This window comes from Dipodomys merriami, unplaced genomic scaffold, assembly GCF_024711535.1.
Source record: "Dipodomys merriami isolate MVZ:Mamm:240054 unplaced genomic scaffold, mDipMer1.0.p SCAF_14, whole genome shotgun sequence".
NCBI lineage: Eukaryota > Metazoa > Chordata > Mammalia > Rodentia > Heteromyidae > Dipodomys > Dipodomys merriami.
This window is the reverse complement of record NW_027202715.1, coordinates 13275170-13294254: the sequence shown is the minus strand read 5'-3', so window position 1 is coordinate 13294254 and position 19085 is coordinate 13275170. Positions and strand designations below refer to the sequence as shown.

Sequence of the window (19085 nt, the reverse complement as noted above, 5' to 3'; positions counted from 1 at the left end):
GCACCACAGCCAGGCTCTGTCCTCTTTCCCATCACAGCATCAACAGGTAGACAGCAAAGGTGTCAGAGGAGAACTTTGCCTTTTATTTTTTCCTTTGCCCTTATTAGAGGCATAATCCAGGAGGAATATAGACTACTCATGCAAAATAAACCACAGGAGCAGAACATGCATCATGTGTTCTGTGTGCATGTAAATAAATAGGTACCTGGTGTGGGAGGGGAGGTGTCTAGCAGTACAGGCATGCCTGTGTGGGGAAATAAGCCAGAGATGAGTGTGTGTGTTCTGTGCTCAGGGAGGACTGTGTTCAGCTGGCCAGTAAAATGCCCAGCCTAGGCACACAGGCTGGCCAAGAAGCTTGGCTCATAAACAGCTGATGTGTTCCCTGGAGCCATTGCTATTGTCATCGCTGTCATTGCCTAGACAATCCCTAACACACAGCATTTGAAGATAGGCAACTGCCAGAAAGAGGAGGGCCTGAGGATACATGCTCCAGGCTGGACGTGACTTCTGAGTTGAAAAGTGGGTGTAGAGCATGCTGCAGGGAGGGGTTTTAAGGTATGGGAAGGGGAACATGGGGCTGTGGTTGTGAATCCCAGAATAGCATGGGCAATGAGACCACTTGCAGAGCCTGAAGGCTCATGGAATAATCCTGTGGTGCTGGTGGTGCTGGTGGTGGTGATGGTGACAGGAGAGAAGATGAAGCTGGACATGTCCCAGAAGAAAGCGCCAATGAGGAATATCCTATATGGTGAGGTCCAGGCTGGGGAGTTCTCCCTTGGTCTGAAAATAAATAGCATGTATCTGTTTACCCTGAGGAGCATCCCAAAGGGACCACTCCCCCAATGACCCTTCAGGTTTGAGGTCACCAAGAGATGAAGGCATGGTGAGTGGCAGGGCCAGGTTGAGGTCCAATGAGGACAGATCTTGTTGAGTGAGGTTCAGATCTTGGAAAGGGAGCCAGAGACAATATCTGTCACTGGCTTAGGGATAACTCCTAGGACATCCTCAACTTCCTAAGCCCCATGTGTAGGTGTGTGGGTGTGTGGGTGTCTATATGTGCCAGTAGGGGGACTCGAACTCAGGGACTCTTGCTTTCCCTTGGCTTTGTTGCTCAAGGCTAGTGCTCTACCACTTGAGCCACACTTTTCTGGCTTTTTTACTAGTTATGTGAAGAGAGGTGTCTTGCAGACTTTTGTGCCAGGGCTGACTTTGAACCTGGATCTTCAGATCTCAGCCTCCTGAATAGCTAGAATCACAGGGGTGAGCCCCGAGCACCTGGCACTCCTGGGGTTTGATCTGATGAACTGAGCTCCTCATATACACTTCCGTGCATCTCTTCTCTGCACTCCTGTACATGTGTGTCTCTTCTCACTCCTCCTGCCCTGAATCACTACTTGATTATTCCACTCAACTCAATTCAGTATTCAAGATACATTGAAGGGGCCTGGCTACTTTGTAAATCTCCTCCCAAGGCTCCCTGTCCTCCAGGGTCAGGTCTAGAAACCCCCCAGGCTTCCAGCCCTCTTCTATGCCTCTCAGCCATCCCCAGGGTCCCACTAGTCACAGAGGACAAACCAAGTTTCCTCTCCTGTACCCTCTGTATCTACCCAAGACCATGGACAGTACTGTTCAGTGCCCACCCCCCACCCACTCTAGCATCTTAGAATCCCCCTGTGGCCCCTACCTTCCCTGACAGTCCTGAGGGATGAGCCTCCGTTTCCAGCAGGTTGGGTACTCTTAACTCAATGGCAGTACTTATCAAGAATATCTGCTATAGCTGAGTGCTGGTGACTTCTGCTGGTACTCCCAGCTACTCAAAAAGCTGAGATCTGAGAATCACAATTTGAAGCCAGCCCAGGCAGGAAAGTCTATAAGACTCTTGGCTCCAATTACTCACCAAAAAAGCTGAAAATAGAGCTGTGGCTCCAATGGTAGAGTGCTAGCTCTGTGCAAAAAAATAGCTCAAAAAGAAATGTACTCATTACCTGACTTACGTAACTATAACCCCTCTGTACATCTCTTTTATAATAACAATAAAAAAATAGCTCAGGGATAGTGCCCAGATACTGAGTTCAAGCCCTAAGAACAGCACAAAATAAAATAAAATAAAATAAAATAAAATAAAGAATGTCTGATGACTACTGGTGGCCAGCTCTCCCTGCCCGTGCCCCTTCCCAGCATCCCTCCCTGGCCTCTCCTCCCTCCAGGACAGCCACTGTCTTTCACCATTGCCTGGCCAACCTAGAGGTCACTGTCAGGACTGCTTCCTTCCTTGCTTCAGTGGCTGTAGAGTACCTGGGCTCCAAATTGGGCAGTGGTGCTTCTAGATGGTGAAATTACTGGGGAATGGGGTAGGGGTAGGGAGGGCAGGGAGTGCTTGCCTCTTGTGAACTTATGGGGAGCCAGCAGGAGGAGGAGGAAGACAGGTCCTGAGCTGTGTGTGGGGGTAAGAGAAGGGCCGGGTGGGGAGCTGCAAGGGGAGGGGAGGGGCTGCCTGTGCTCACAGCATTTCCAGCGTTCCAGAAGATGGCCTTCTCTAATCACCATCAACATTCCGTTCCATAGGCACTTGGGCTGACAGCTGGTCTTCTTTTAATAGCCACAAGTATTCTGGGTGGCATCCTGGTCTCAGGGTGTTCTCTGTGAGCACTTCATGGCCCTTAACCCACTCTCCCAGGTATGCCCAACATCAGATCACACAAAGAGGTATGCACTGTCCTCACCCAGTCACACCCACCGACAGACACAAAGACACACTTGGTTGTGCATCCTTGCATGTGGTACAATGACAGCATATGCCAGACTCATGGTCACATTCATGTATGACTTACGTGCTCGTTGGCTGCACAGATCACCCACATTCATGGACACTCACAATTATTCACATACCTTACTAAGGCAGAGCATAACCAGGGACACCAACTGCTAGAGGTGTTCATAGAGCCACACAGTCATGCACAACACACCAAGAACAGCCACAGCCTATACTCAGTTGAAGCTGTTGAGGGAAAGCTGGAATGTCTGGGGAAGGGGTGATTCCCAGAGGACATTATGCTGCCTGCTAAACTAAGCCTTGTTCCTGGCCACTCTCTGGGCTACTTATCCCTATTCCCCTCCCCTTCATAGATTGGCAGGTACTGGAACCAATCACCTTCTTGGGTGTCTTGACTTCCTTTCTCTGGGCTCTGGGAAGAACCTTGACTTCCTCATCCTCCAGGTCCTGACTGCAGGGAGACTGCCCAGTCATTTGCTGGGCATCCCCCCATGCAGCTGCTGCCTCTGTGTCTGTCCAGCCCTGGGGGAAGAGGGAGCGTAACTGTGAGGAAAGACTGACCCCCTGCAGCCTGCCCCTCCCCAACCCCCTGACAGGTCCTTCCCCAGCATTACCACAGGTATCTATGGCAGTTTCATGGCGCCGTTAACTGTAAAGTTTCAATCACCAAGTCCCTGCAAACCTCACATGCCTGGACCAGAGTGCATATTAGTGTTATGATTGATACACACCTTCCTATGAATGTATTATGTATCCTGTGATTCTTTGACTGTATTTTTTTGTCTTTTCTATTTTGGTACTGAGGATCGAATCCAGGACATTCTACTTGTTGGCAAGCACTTTGCCATTGAGCTACATCCCAGCCCTGTGATTCTTTGAGACACCCCTTCTCCCTATATGAGAGAGCTTAGTACTGAGGGACCAAGGGCTCTGAGTTGGCTCATGCCTTGTCTCTAGATGCCCATCTAAGGCCAAGAATGTGAATCTATTCTATCTTTGCTCTGGAGATAGTGTTAGCATGGAAAAAGAGATGCCCTGGAGTTGGAAGACCCATGTGTAGAATGATACATTCCTGTGTCACCCCAATTCCTCTGCTAGTCACAAGAGAGTGACACCCATAAGGTTGGGAGGGGCTGACCACCCTCCCACCCCATCTCAGTGGCAGCCTGGCCAGGACCTAGGACTTCCTAGAGGTCTGGGGCTGCATAGGGAAAGGGTGGTAAGGTATCAGCTGACAAAGGCCTAGAAGTCTTACCATCTTGCTTTCAGAGCCTAAGGACTCCTGGCGTCTCCGTCCAGAGATCCAGCTGAGGTCAGAGGTCTGGCTGGTCAGTGTGGAGCGGTGAGTAGAGCGGAAGCTGAGTGAGGGGTGATCATGCTGGCCTGACACACCCAGTAGCACTCTCAAGCAGGGCAAATGCTGGGCAATGGCCACCCTGGAGGAGTCATACATCTGGTTAGGATGAAGGGAAAGACAAACTGATACAGGATGAGTGGACAGATAGATGCCTAGTGATGGGAACAGATAGCCACTAGGAGTCATTGGAGGTAATGAAGATGGACAGACAGATGCTGGATGATGGGGACAGATGGATGCTGAGTCTGACAGGACCCAGGGATAATGGAATGGATAACAGATAGACAGGAGTCTGACAGACTCGCAGGGATGTTAGGACAGATAGCAGATCCTGGATTCATGCATGTGGAGAGAGAGAACCTGGAATAGAAGGTTCAACCAGGTGGACATTGCTTCCAGCCCTCATATGGCTGGCCAAAAGTGACATCTCTGGCTGATAGGGACCAGGGACTTCCTGTGTTCTTTGGGCTGGACTGGCTAAGACCTGCAACCAACTTCAGGAGGGTGATGAGTGATAGATACCACCAAGCTATAGGAAGCACTGGGGGCCTCGAGGGAGAAGTACCTTGTTGGGATTCTTATCAGCAGAGCTGTGCTGGCCACAGCCACTCAGGACCCTGCCAGGGCCCCTTAAGGCAGAGTCAAAGAACTCCCAGATGGGATCTTTTTTGAGGGTGGGTAGCAGCAATGTTTATCAGTAACCTTGCCTGCCTTTAATCACCAGCTCTGAAGATCCCAGAGTTAAAGCTAGACATTGCCCAGAAAAAAAAATTCCTGGTATTCCTCCAAACAGAGCCCTCTGGGAAGTTAAGGCCAGAGAAGAATTGTGTCAACTCCGGATCCTACTGGCTGCTCCTAGATGCTTATGGCCCTTGCTCAACTCACCTATGAGAGATCACACACACAGAGACACACACACACACACACACACACACACACACACACACACACACACACACACACACACACATATATCTGCAGGCCCAAGCCCTCCACGCCCACATGGAGACAACTTGGAGACCTGGAGGGTGCTGCACCTGTACTTGGGGTGGGTGATGGCATAAACGATGGGGTTGTGGATAGAAGAAGCCTTGGCGATGACGGCTGGCACTGAGTTCATGTAGGGCGTCAGGATGTGTGCATACCTAGGAGGGAGGAGGTTCCTTCACTCATCCCTACCCCACACCCCTCACCCCTCACCTCTCCCCGCCACCCCCAGTTAGCTTTTACCCATGAACCTTCTTCCTCTGGGTCAGACCTGTCAAGGCCCAAATCCTAGCCCAGCCCAAACCAACATAAATAATTCAACCCCAAAGGGAGGGACCGGCAGTGCTAGGGAGAATTCTGATGGAATGGGAATGGAGCTATGAGATTGTTGGGGGCGGGGCTTTGGGAGGAAGTTTCACCAGGCTTGAGGTGGGGTTTGCCAGGCCTCATTGTCCATTGGATCCTATGCTGCTGGTAGCACCTCCCCCTGTTCCCCATTGGCCCTGGCCCTCTTGTGCAGCAATTCTCACACCATGACATGCCCCCTGCTCCCCTGCATTCTGAGAGAGAGAGAGAGACTTCATGGTAGGTTCTATAGGGATCCAGGCCATTCCTACACAAGTAGATACAGACCCAGACACTTCTAAGATGTCATAGTTCTCACTGTCCCCAAAGTACTTCTGAAGTCTGGCCTTTGGCCACGCTGCTGGAGATATCAAAGTCCCCAGAATAGCTGCAAAGGACTAGAGGACAGCTCTTAGGAATCCATGCGAGGTGACAGCACCCCAGCTATGTATCTATGGCCCAGGAAAAGAGAGGACTGGGACCTGAGGAACAGCTGTGTGTTCCCCAGAGGGGTTGGATCTGAATGTGTACCCTGGAGCTCCAGAAGTAAGCAGGGCCGCTGGGGTGGGGCATGCCACACTGGGAGAAGGCAGGGCTGGGACATTAGCTTTATGCTGTCCCATTGGTTGACCTGGGTAGGAGAGGCTGCCTAGGGGTCCCTCCCCTTTCCAATCCCTTCCGTCCCTGCTCACCCAGCAAAGGCCACCAGGGCCACGGTGGAATAGGGGGCCCAGGAAAGCACAAAGAGGAGGATGACCAGCAGTGCGATCTTGGCCATCTTCCACTCGCTCTGCAGCCGCTGCCACTGCTGCCGTTGCCGTGGGGACTCACCACAGCCTTCGCAGGCCCTAAGAAAGGCAAATCCATGTTGTAGCAAATACAGGGCCACAGCTACTGTGCCAGAATGGGCCTGGACTGTCCATCCTTTCCACAAAGTATTCGTTACACGAAGTCTCAACAGGTTTCCTGTGGTTCTATGTGGATGCCTTCTTTGTCCCAACTTGGAAGATGGTCTCCAAGCATGCACTGGTGGCTCACACCTGAAATCCTAGCTACTAAGGACATTAAGATCTGAGGATTGTGGTTCAAAGTCAGCCCAGGCAGGAAAGTCCATGAGACTCTTATCTCCAATTAACCACCAGAAAACCAGAAGTGGAGTTGTGGCTCAAAGTAGTAGAGAACTAGCCTTGAGCAAAAGAGCTCAGAGACAGCATCCATGGCCTAAGTTCAAGCCTAAGGACAGACAGACAGACAGACAGACAGACACACACACACACACACACACACACACACACACACACACACACACACAAATACACAGACAGGCTCAGACACACAAGTTCAAAGACAGCAACCCCAGGCCCTAAGTTCAAACCCCAGAACAGGCACCAAAAATTAAAAAAAAAAATCTTCAAATCACATGTGCCTATTCACTTGTTTTTTTCCTGCCTGGAGCTGGGTATTCTCTACTAAGCAAAACAAAGCCTGCTCCTTTAGCCCTTCCTTTGTGCTAGGTACTTACCGACGTGTCTCCCGGATAGCTCTGAAGATGAAGATGTAGCAATAGATGATGACGAGCAGGGGGAGGAAGAACACGAAGCAGAAGAGCAACATGGTGTAGGAGCGCACAGAGGGGGTGAAGGTCATGTAGTCCCAGGAGCAGGATGTGAGCAGCCCCTCGGGCACATAGGCACCTGGGGGCCAAGGGCCAAGTGCTCAGCCTTCATGGTGGCACTGCCTAGAGATTCTTGTCCACTAGGGGCTTTCTATGTGAAGCCTGGGATTCCTATAAACAACCCTAGTCCCCCAACTCTCCCAGCTGCCCACTTTTGAGAAATCCTGTGACAGGGTGGGGATGTGGAGGATTCTGGCTGTGACATCAACTAACGAGACAGCAGGCAAAACCAGCTGCTGCTTGTTCTTGATTGGCTAGAACAGAGGCCCAGTGGTAAACCAGGCCTCCAGGTAGCCCCAGGGCCTTGCTGCCTCCCCACCTGTTTGTGGAACCTCACATCACAGCCCCCTGTCTAATCTGACTTGCTGCAAACCCTGCAGCAGACATAGCAATCATTTCACTGTATCTGAGAACTCCCATATTGCGGCACAGGCTACCCAGATGATTCTCAAGCCCCTGATGGATTGCTCAGTTTCTCCTACTGCTCATGCTACCCTCCAGGTGTCCATTTGACGAGGTCCTTGCCAGCCTGCCAACCCAAGTTCACTGATCTCCCCCCAAGGTCATCTCTCTCCCCTTCAACTATATCTGCCAGCATATCTGCCCCTCCCCCAATTCCACCAAACCACTTACTCCAGCCAAAGAATGGTGGAAGACTCCAGGCCAGGGCATAGACCCAGACACCCAGCAGGACAAATGCAGTTCGTCTCTTGGATGTCACCCCGATGGTGGCCAGTGGGCGTGTGATCACCAGGTAGCGGTCCAGGGCAATGGCCATCAGGGTGATCATGGAGGTGATGCCAAAGAGAGCTCCACAGAAGGCATAGAATTCGCAGCCTGTGGGTACAGCCCCTGCCGTTAGTTCTTGGAGAAGGGAGCCCCTCAGTTACCCAATGAGAGGAAGGGCTAGAAATGGGGAAACCTAGTCGCTGTCTCTGCCCTCTAGAGAAAATGGTCTGAGCCTTCTCCACCCTGTCTGGCCAAGCTTCTCAAGCCCAGAACCTCCCTTTTCCCTGCTTACTCTTGGGATGGAGTGTGTTGCTCACTCTCTGCCCACAAAGGGCAGAGAAGGTGGCTTCCCCTGGGCCACCCTTCTCCATGGGCATCCTTGGATCAAATCATCCCTCATCCATCCAGCAAAAGGTATCCCCAAGTGTCTACCTGCCTCCCCAAAGAGCCACTGCTTGTGGAGGCTGCTGGCAAAGAAGACAGGGGCCTGGGTGAAGGACATGAGGAAGTCGCTGACTGCAAGGTTGATGATGAACATATTGGCGGGGGTTCTCAGACCTCTGGTCCTGTAAGGGTCAGAAGTGGTAAAGGGATGATTCCCAGCACATACATGCTACACATTCATACATGCACACACGCACATCCACATAAGCACACACACCCCACACCCATATATGCACAAATGCATTCATTTATACACCAGTTAACACATGCATAACACATATGTGCAATGCACATGCAACCACATATGCATATGTTCACATTCATGAATACATGTGGGCATATGTGTATGTATCCACACAACATATGCACGTATTTGCATGTGTGGATACATGCATGCCCCTGTTAGTATACATGTGTGTGTTCACCTGCGTGTACATGCATGCATGTGCGTGCACATTCAGGCAGGCCAAGGTTGCTGGGCCACAGACTCAGCCCTCTGTCCAGCAGGTGTTATCTATGCAACAGTTAACCCCAGTGGTTGAAGGGGATGGGATGCCTATGGAAATTCCTTCAGAAAGAGGTAATGAATAATGTCTCTCTACAGTGTGCTGTGCCACCCAGGGGAGATTGGGTTCCTCTTCTCACCTTCTGATTGCCTCTGTATGATTCACATTCTCTCCTTAGACAAACCTCTCCAGACTTCGTCTCTCCAGCGGCTTCTTCCCCAGCTCCTCCCACGTGTCCTGATTGTCCTCCCAGCTCCTACTTCCTCAGGCTCCCCACTTGTCCTCTTTAACAAGTGTCTTTGCCAAGGGAATGATGACTGTGACAGCTCATCTCCTGTCACAGCCACCCTTGCATCTACCCGAAGGGAGGCATGTGGTTGCCATTTTCCAGGGGAGATCACAGAAGCCTTTACACCTAAAGTGACTTCACTCCAGTCACACAACACAGCAACTAGCACAGTCAGCCAGTTCACTTACTCAATCATCCCCTGGACTCCAAGGAAGAAAGCACAAATCTCTTTCACAAAGAGTGAGCTCAAAGACAATAAATGACTGGCCCAGCCCTTCTGTTAATCTGTGGAGCCAGGGACTATGAGACCCTCAGTCTGTTCACTTCCCCACCCGCCTGTCTCAGCCATCAGACTTCCAGAGGGGAAGATGAGGAAGGAAGTCTGGGGACTGTTGCTGAGGGCTTCAGGTTTCAGCATCTGGGTGTCCAGGCTGCTCCTCAAAGCACAGAAAGGATGCTCCCTGGGGCAGGTGATGACAGGGGTAAACTAAGAACAAGACAAAATGAGCAGAGATCTGAGGGCCTTAGGGTACCAGCTCCGCATACAGGGTGTGCAGGATCCAACAACCAGCAGGTACCATTCAAACTTCCCTGGACCATTCCCTCCCAGCCTCCACCATTCCCTGAGCTTAAAGATTCAGTTCTAAGCCCAGTGTTGGTGGCTCCTGCCTATAATCCTAGCTACTTAGGAGACTGAGGTCTGAGGATTACAGTTCAAAGCCAGCCTGGGCAGGAAAGTACGTGAGACCCTTACCTTCAATTAACCACCTAAAAACTGGAAGTGAAACTATGGTTCAAAGTGGTAGAATGCTTAAGCTCAAAAGCTCATGGACAATGTTCAGGCCTTGACAGAGTTCAAGCTTCACGACTGACAAAAATACAATACAATACAATAAGAATCAGATCTGAGCTTGAAGATTGAGTCTTCTGCCCAAGACTATGGAACACTTGTCCCTGGCCTCACCTAAGTCTCAACTGAGCAGAGTGACACATCTCCACGTTGCATTCAGCCCTGTTTCACATGGCCAGGCCCCCACTCTTGATGCCCTAAGGCTGGTTCAACCAGCCAGATACCTGCAAAAGGTATAGATGACGGTCAGATTTCCCAGCATCCCCGTGAGCCCCACCAGCAGGATCACCGTGCCCAGGGTATAATGAGCATGATCTGGAACATCAACTGTAGGGAAGGGGACCTGGGCAGCTTGAGTGCCAGCCATCTGTAGAAAGACAGAAAAAGAAGGGTTAGAGTGAAGCTGTGGCTCAAGTGATAGGGCCCTAGTCTTGAGCACAAAAGCTCAGAGGCAGCCCCCAGGCTCTGAGTTCAAGCCATAGGACCAGTACACACACATACGTACATACAGAGAGAGAGAGAGAGAGAGAGAGATAGAGAGAGAGAGAGAGAGAGAGAGAGAGAGAGAGAGAGAGAGAGAGAGAGAGAGAGAGAGAGGGAGGGAGGGAGGGAGGGAGGGAGGGAGGGAGGGAGAGGAGAAGGAGGAGGAGGAGGAGGAGGAGGAGGAGGAGGAGGAGGAGGAGGAGGAGGAGGAGGAGGAGGAGGAGGAAACGATTATATTATACCCATCACCTGCAAACATCCCTGAAAAAGAAGAGTGGTTAGTGTTACAGCCATGAGCCACCAGCACCTGGGGACCTTCAGGTATCCTTACCCCAGTGCAGGGGCTGGGAGTGGTGGAATGGTAGCCCAAGCTTTGGAAGAAGCACTGGTGCCAGCTCTCCCATACCTGATGTCTGTGGTGGCTGCTGGTCCCTGTGATTCCTTTCCTCCAGTTACCTTGGGGGCACCCTGGCCAGGAGCCAGCAGGGTCCCTCTTACCATAGCCACAGTGCACCTGCAAGTTTTTTTGTTTGCTTCTTGTTTTCTTTTGTTACGTCTGAACTCAGCCTGGGCACTGTTCCTGAGCTTTTTTGCTCAAAGCTAGCACTCTACCACTTGAGCCACAGCTCTATCTCTGGCTTTTTAGTAATTAATTGAAGATAAGAGTCTCATAGACTTTCCTGCCCAGGCTGGCTTCGAATGGCAGTCCTCAGATAGGGTCCTTGTGGGCAGGTAAGGAAATGACCACAGAGCAGCTAGTGGCCAAACTGAAATAGAAGTACACACTTTCTTAAAATTGAACTCAAGCTCCAGTGCAAACAGGTGTTTGGGGCTCTAAGGCTAGGATCAGATCACTTGACAGGCTGGTGGGACAAACATGTGCTTGAAAAACAGGGAGATGTTTAGGGAACTCTGACAACTCCTAGATACTGACTCCTCCCGCCAACCCCTCTGTCTATCTTTCTCTAAAAGTAGGACAATGCTTAGCAAATCTCAGTGGAGAAATTTTAGTCCCCATAGTGGAACTGGGTAATGCTGATCTTGAACCTTGGTAAGAGGGAGAGAGAAAAAATTTCCTTTAGAGCCAGGCACCAGTGGCTCATCCTGGCTACTCAGGAGGCTGAGATCTGAGGATTGCGGTTCAAAGCCAGCCCAGGCAGGAAAAGCCATGAAACTCTTTTTTTTTTTTTTTTTTTTTTTTGGTCATGGGATTTGAACTCTGGGCTTGGGTGCTGTCCCTGAGCTCTTTAGCTGAAGGGGAAGAAGGAAGGAAGGAAGGAAGGAAGGAAGGGAGGGAGGGAGGGAGGGAGGGAGGGAGGGAGGGAGGGAGGGGGGAGGGAAGGAATGAGAAAATAAAGTATGCTAGAAAACTGGTTAGCTTAGAGGGATCTGAGGACCCCTTTCACACTAGCCCCTTTCCAAGGAAGTATGGGTATGTTGTGGTTTGATCTCTGTCCTGCCCAGTATCTTACTCTGACCATAACAATTCCAGATGCCCAAGGCCCAGAGTTTGTATTCCTCTCTGGAAGGTTCCACTGGGCATCTAGCCAACTTTTTTAAAGAAGTAGATATAACTAAGGGCAAGCCTGGTTCTCCCAGCCCTTCGTGATCAGTGCCAGCCTTTCTGGTCCACCAGCACTCTTGAAGGGGAGAAGGGGGAGTGGCCGGCAATGGCCTGTATTCTCCTTTCTCAGCCAATGTGTAGAGAAGGCTCAGAGGTCCAGTGACTTGCCCAGGTTCCTATAGCAGAGCTGAGGAAGGGGACCAAGAATTGGAGAGGAAAGGCTCTGAGCATGGACCTGCTTTGTGGGCTTACCGTGGTGCTGATGGGTGGAAGCTGGCCGGGGGCGGAGACATTGCTCTGGGTACTGTCCCATCTGCCAGGCGAGGCTGGGGTGGCAGCAAAGCTGGGCTCCTGGGTTGGATTTGGAGAGATTCTTGGCCTTGACGGAGGGTTCATCGCGAGACAGGGTGGTCTTGCTCAAGTTCACAGAGAAGTCAAGGACTTGGGGAGCTGAAGACTTTGTGCCCAGCCTCCTAGCTTTCCTCCATACTCAGTGCTGTGGTCCAGTCAACCTGCTGCCTGCTCTCCCAGTGCAGGCTGAACCTAGCGCTGCTCTTGGAGCTGATGGCTATTCTGTGTTCAGTGAAGTGGGAAGAACGAGTGTTACAGTTAAAACCATCACAGCCACAGAGTCCCCCTGCACCTTTAAACAGAAGGGCTGCACATGCTCAGTGGCTCTTTGTCTCTAGGTTCAGACATGGGTCTTTGCTGTCTGCCCCCTAGGGTCTGATGGTGGTGATATAATGATGGGGTATGTATGTGCGTGTGCACTGCTAGGCTTGGCACCTGGATATTGCACTGAGCCCTCTCTGTTCTTTTTCCCCTGGGTTCATCAAGAACAGTTTCTGTTGGATGTAGTGGTACACTCCCATAATCCCCTACTCCTCAGAAACAGAGGCCAGAAGATCGGCAATTCAAGGTCAGCCCAGGCAGAGTTTGAAAGATCCTACCTCAAAAACAAAATAATACCTGTCTCCTGCCTGTCATCCCACCTATGTGGGAAGCATAAATAGAAGGATCAAAGTCCAGGCTAGCCCAGGCAAAAATATGTGACACTATCTCAAAAATAACCCGAGAAAAAGGGGAGTGGGGATATCAAGTGATGAGGCAGTTGCCCAGCATGTATGAGGCCTTAATTCAAATTGTAGTAATATAAAAATAAAAGAGTTGAGCTGGGTGGTGGTGGCTCATACCTATAATCCTGTTACTCAGGAGACTGAGAGCTGTAGATTGAAGTTCAAAGCAGGCCCTGACAGGGAAGTCTGTGAGACAATTACCGTCCATTAGGGCTGGGAAGGTGGCTCAGTGGTAGAGCGCTTGCCTTGCATGCTCAAGGCCCTGGGTTCGATTCCTCAGCACCACATAAGTAAAAAGAAAAAAAAGCCAGAAGTGGCGCTGTGGGTCAAGTAGTAGAGTGCTAGCCTTGAGCTGAAGAGCTGAGGGACAGCGCCCAAGCCCAGAGTTCAGGCCCCACGACCAGACCAAAAAAAAAAAAAAATTACCGTCCATTAATCAGAAGCCAGAAGTAGAGTTGTGACTCAAGTTGTAGAATGCTAGCCTTGAGCAAAAGGGCCCTGAGTTCAGGCCTCAGGACCAGCACACAGGTACACACACGCACACGGACTCACACACACACAGACACACACATAGACACACGCGCGCACGTGCACACACACACACACACACACACACACACAGAGGGCATTCTTCTGCAATCCAGACCAGTCCTCCCCCTATATCACATGTCTGGAGGGGGGCAGAGGGCGCAGTATGGGACTGATCAGGACTCTGCAGAAGACTTTATGGGGTGGTAATACATGATAGAACTGCTGACTTGAAGGAATTCTGTAGCACCAGAGATTAGTGAGAGCAGGATGCCTCAGGCTGGAAGGACTACAGGAGAAAGGGAGTCTTCATGATTCTAGGGACACTGGATGCTGGTGGCTCACACCTGTAATCCTAGCTATTCAGGAGGCTGAGATCTGAGGATCATGGTTCAAAGCCAGCTCGGGCAGGAAAGTCCATGAGACTCTTTATGTCCAATAAACCACCAGAAGTGGTGCTGTGGCTCAAGTGGTAGAGCGTAGCTTGAGCTGAAGAGCTGAGGGACAGCACCCAGGCCCAGAGTTCAAGCCCCTCGACCAACAAAACATAAAAAATAAAAATAAATGATTCTAGGGGTTAGTGCTGTCCAGCTAGGAGCCTCAGAGGAGGGCACTCTGAAGAGGCCTGGGGTTTCTGGGTCACTGCTCTCCTCTCTGATCTATCCTAGCTTTGGCAGGTACCAAACCTACATTGAAGTCTGAGTGGCCTTCAAGGATGGGGTTCCCTGTGCCAGACAGCTGGTAGAGCGGGGGAGGGGAGAATCGGGAGCAAAGTGGGGCTGCTAGTCCCTGTGATTCCTTCCCTCCAGTTACCTTGGAGGTACCCTGGCCAGGAGCCAGCAGGGTCCCTCTTACCATAGCCACAGTGCACCTGAAAGCATTTTTTTGTTTGCTTTTTGTTTTCTTGTGTTACGTCTGAACTCAGCCTGGGCACTGTTCCTGAGCTTTTTTGCTCAAAGCTAGCACTCTACCACTTGAGCCATAGCTCTATCTCTGGCTTTTTAGTAATTAATTGAAGATAAGAGTCTCATAGACTTTCCTGCCCAGGCTGGCTTCGAATGGCAGTCCTCAGATCTCAGCCTCCTGAGTGGTTAGTGTTACAGCCATGAGCCACCAGCACCTGGGGACCTTCAGGTATCCTTACCCCACTGCAGGGGCTGGGAGTGGTGGAATGGTAGAAGCTTTGGAAGAAGCACTGGTGCCAGCTCTCCCATACCTGATCTCTGTGGGGTCCCTGGAACTTCTCCAACTACCCCATTTGCTCAGCCTGGCCTACACATCTGTCGACCCTCACTCATCTACCCACCCCATCCCCATCCACTTTGCCTAGGAGACCAGGGACTAAGTGTCCCCCATGGTACCCAGAGGCCCTGCCCACCGCTCTGCACCAAGGCATCCAGGGCATCTTCTCTTCACACTTCCACGGCATGGCTGGAGGTGGGAAAAGCTTTCCAGATCCCTCATCACTGGGGAGTGAGGATATAGCAGGGACAGAGGCAGAAGGAGGTCTGAAAGGAGCCAGCACAGAGGACAGATACCATTTAATGTTAAGTAGGCCAAGAGTTTGAAGCAGCTCAACAGCAGGGCCTGGACAGACACATAACTTGAACTTTTGGGAGAGGGAATCAAGCAGCCATCATTGGGGGCTACAAGGCACCCAGAATTCTATAATAAATTCCTAAAAGCCCTTGCAAGGCAAGCTGATAAAGAAAGCCAGGAGGGTAGGAGGGTCTCCCCCCCCAGACACACACACACACACACATACACTCTCTCTCTCTCTCTCTCTCTCTCTCTCTCTCTCTCTCTCTCTCTCTCTCTCTCTCTCTCTCCCTCTCTCTCTCTCTCTCCATCTGCATCTATATCCATAGCATCCATTGAGTCAGGTCTCTCTGCTGCTGGCCCAGCACAGACAGCAGCACTGTAATTCTGGTCCCAGGCTGTCCTGCCCTTTTCTGTAGATTGGATCTGCTTCCTCATCCTGGGGCTGTAAGATTGAGTTACCTAGAGACTCCTGGGAAACTCCCAGGAGCTGTTGCCAAGGGAATATTAAATGTCTCCTTCACAGGTTTAGTCTTGAAGGGCACCTGGCCAGTCACCCACCTGGGGCCTCCCTTACCTGCAATCTGGTACACCCATCAGAATGGGATCTCCTCCCATGGCCTGGGGCAGTGGGGGGAGGGAAGGGGGGGTTAGAGACAGAAACAGAACAGTGTGGCTGATCATGCCATCGAATCTGTACCAACCCTGTGCTGGGCTGGTAGATGCCAAACTTGTTCTGGGCTAAAGATGCCAAACTCCAACCCTAGCCCAAGGTCATCCTGTCCATCAGGACTAGACAAATGACCCAGAGATCCTGTTATGAGTGAGCCACCTGGAGCCTTCACTAATCAAAAGGGACCAGGAACAACTGTGGTTCCCAGGAGAGAGCGAGAGAATGGCAGAGTTTGCAGTCTATACATCTGTGCTCTGGTCCCACAGAACACCTGTGGCACCTAATAATGGAGCCATGATTGCCTGGGGTGTTGGCCCCAGGCACTCAGATATGTCTCTGATGTTGGTCCTACCCTATTGCATATGTTGTCTCAATGAATCCTGTTGAGACATCTCCTGTGAAAGGTGAGCATTCATTAAACCCCTACAGCCGTATGCCACAGCCCAGGCTGGCATCCAGTGCAGCCTCTGACCCAAGTGAATGTGACATCTAATCGGAAGGAGTGACAGAGTCACCCCCAGAAAGCAGTCAGTTTTTCACTCCCGCTCCGGGCTTCTGTGGAGGGAGTGAGGTGCGAGAGGGAGAGATGGATGACGCAGGAAACAGAGAATCAAGGAAACGCGGGAGAAAGGATCAAAGAGCAAATTTTAACTTGAAACTTAATTACACACCAAAGAGAGGCATGTGAATGTAGAAGAATTTTCCACGTATGAGGTCCAATTTCACATACTTTGGGCACACCCAGCTCCCCATTGAAAGTGATCACTTGCTACTGGATTTAAAAAATGGAATCCATTCCTTAGGGCCTTAGACATTTCATTGTTCATATTTCCTTGTTTGTGCATAGAGCTTCCTGACATAGGCCAAGAGTTTTCTATACCCAGGGATGGTCTACTTGTTTTGAGTCAGTACTGAGATTTGAACTCACAGCTTTGTGCTTGCTAGGAAGGCATGCTACCATTTGAGCCATTCATCTAGACCTTTTGGGTTTAGTTATTTTTCAGATTAAGGTCTTCTGCTTTTTTGCCTAGGGCTAGATCATAATCCTCCTACATATGCCTGCTTATTTGTTGCGATACGGGGAGGGGAGTTAAATTTCCCCTGGGCTGGCTTGAACTGAGATACTCCAAGGATCCTTTGGTAACACACTGGAACAACAGGAATAGTAATTTTCCTTCTCAATGTATTTTAGCTGAGCCAGAAGCCAGTGTCTCAAGCCTGTAATCCTAGCTGCTTAGGAGGCTGAAATCTGAGGAGCAAGGTTCAAAGCCAGCCTGGGCAGGAAAGTCCATGAGACTTTTACCTTCAATTAACCATCAAAAGATGGAAGTAGAGCTGGCTTAGATGGTAGAGCACATGCTTTGAGCAAAAAAAAAAAGCTAAGGGATAGTACCCAGGCCCTGTGTTCAAACCCTAGTACTGGCACAAATATATACATATATATAATCATATATATTATATATAATATACAATAACAATAGATATTATATGGTGTATACTACATAACATATAATCAGCTAATGTTTTATATATTATATTATAATAACATATATTTGTTGACTGTAACCAAATATCCAAGTTATTTTCTATAAAGTAGGCATTTGTCTGAGCAAGAGAAGAAGGAAGAAAGTTACCTTTTTCTTCATTTTTGTGCTGGTACTGGGACTTGAACTCAGAAACTTGTGCTTTTGCTTGCCTTTTTTACTCAAGGCTGATACTCTCCAACTTGAACCATACTTCCATTTCCAACTTTTTGCTGGTTAATTAGAGATGAGAGTTTTGGATTTATCTGCCTGGGCTGACTTTGAATTAAGATTCTCAGATCTCAGCCTCCTGAGTTGCTATGATGACCCGCGTGACCCATAGGCACCCAGCTCTCGTCTTCGATTTATGACAGCCCAGAGCTATTTCTGGTGGCTGTAAGAGCAAAAGAATCAGGAGAGGAAAAAAAAAGAACAGAATGGAAGTCTCCAGGGAATGCCAGAGACATCCTAGGTGGGGAGCAATGCTATAAATGTGTGGCTGGATGTGCTGGGTGATCACCCCACAGGTCCTGAAGGCATTCTGAGTAGAAGCTTCGCTCTTACCTCATGGTGTGACTGCAGACACGTCAGCTCTCCAGTAAAATTCCAACACAGTGAACAGTGCAAATTCCTTCTCATCAGGCCTGGCAGTAAGGCTGACCTTGGCGCGTCTTCCAGCCTTGCCCTTATCTGCCACAAGTATCTGGGAAGGGACAAAGAGCCACAAGGTCTCTGAGACCTGTCCTTAGTCCAGAGAATGAAAATAGGGTCATGAGTTACATGATGTGATTATTTGATTAGCAAGGGATTGCATAAAAGACAGTGGGCTCCTGAGATCATATCACCTGGTGACAGTATCCCTTCTGATGGAGTGTAATCTATGATGGTAAAACCGCCTAGTGACACACTTCTTAGGATGTATCCATGGCATTAATAATGCAAGGCTGAAGTGTCATCTGCCTCATGTCGCTTCCAAGTGCCTTCTAAGCAAGAACATGAATGGTACACCCTTGCCTCACAGGGCTGCAGAGTTCTAGGGACTGCCAGAACAGGAAGTGTCACCCTGGGCCTCTGGGGCTGTGTTGCTTATATGGCAAACCCTGCAGGTGATTTCACCTGACAGTTCAAAAGTAGAAGCACTTGAGTTTAAAAAAAAGAGTTTGAAGCCAGGCGCCAGTGGCTCACGCCTATAATCCTAGCTACTCAGGAGGCTGAGAATATGAGGATCGCGGTTCAAAGCCAGCCTGTGCAGGAAAAGTCCATGAGACTCTTATCTCTAATAAACCACTCAGAAAACTGGAAGTGGCACTGTGGTTCAAGTGGTAGAGCACTCTCCTTGAGCTGAAGAGCTGAAGGACAGTGCCCAGGCCCAGAGTTCAAGCCCCACAACTGACAAAAAAAGAGTTTGAAAAATGGAAAGAGTTTAATAAGTGGAAGTCCAACTCACCCCTGTAATCCTCAGAGACTGAGATTTGAGAATCACAGTTCAAAGCCAACCTGGACAGAAAAGAAGATAAAACTATCACATCCAGGGGCTGGGAAGGTGGCTCAATGGCAGAGCTCTTGCCTTGCATGCCTGAGGCCCTGAGTTCAATTCCTCAGCACCACATAACCAAAAAGAAAAAAGCTGGAAGTGGCGCCGTGGCTCCAGTAATAGAGTGCTAGCCTTGAGCTGAAGAGCTGAGGGACAGCGCCCAGGCCCAGAGTTTAGGCCCCACGACCGGACCAAAACAAAACAAAACAC

General features: G+C 50.1%; 1 protein-coding gene across 1 annotated transcript; it reads right to left on the bottom strand.

The window, feature by feature from the left end:
• Window positions 1–267: 267 nt before the first annotated feature.
• Window positions 268–12398, bottom strand: Opn4 (opsin 4). The gene is made up of 10 exons (XM_070020379.1): window positions 12255–12398; window positions 10180–10322; window positions 8299–8432; window positions 7771–7974; window positions 6985–7156; window positions 6155–6310; window positions 5168–5275; window positions 4029–4209; window positions 3152–3295; window positions 268–780 (listed from the first exon to the last, which is right to left on the bottom strand). The coding sequence occupies exons 1-10, from the start codon at window positions 12396–12398 to the stop codon at window positions 742–744; spliced, it is 1425 nt and encodes a 474-aa protein (XP_069876480.1). The 3' UTR covers window positions 268–741.
• Between the last annotated feature and the right edge of the window lie 6687 nt (window positions 12399–19085).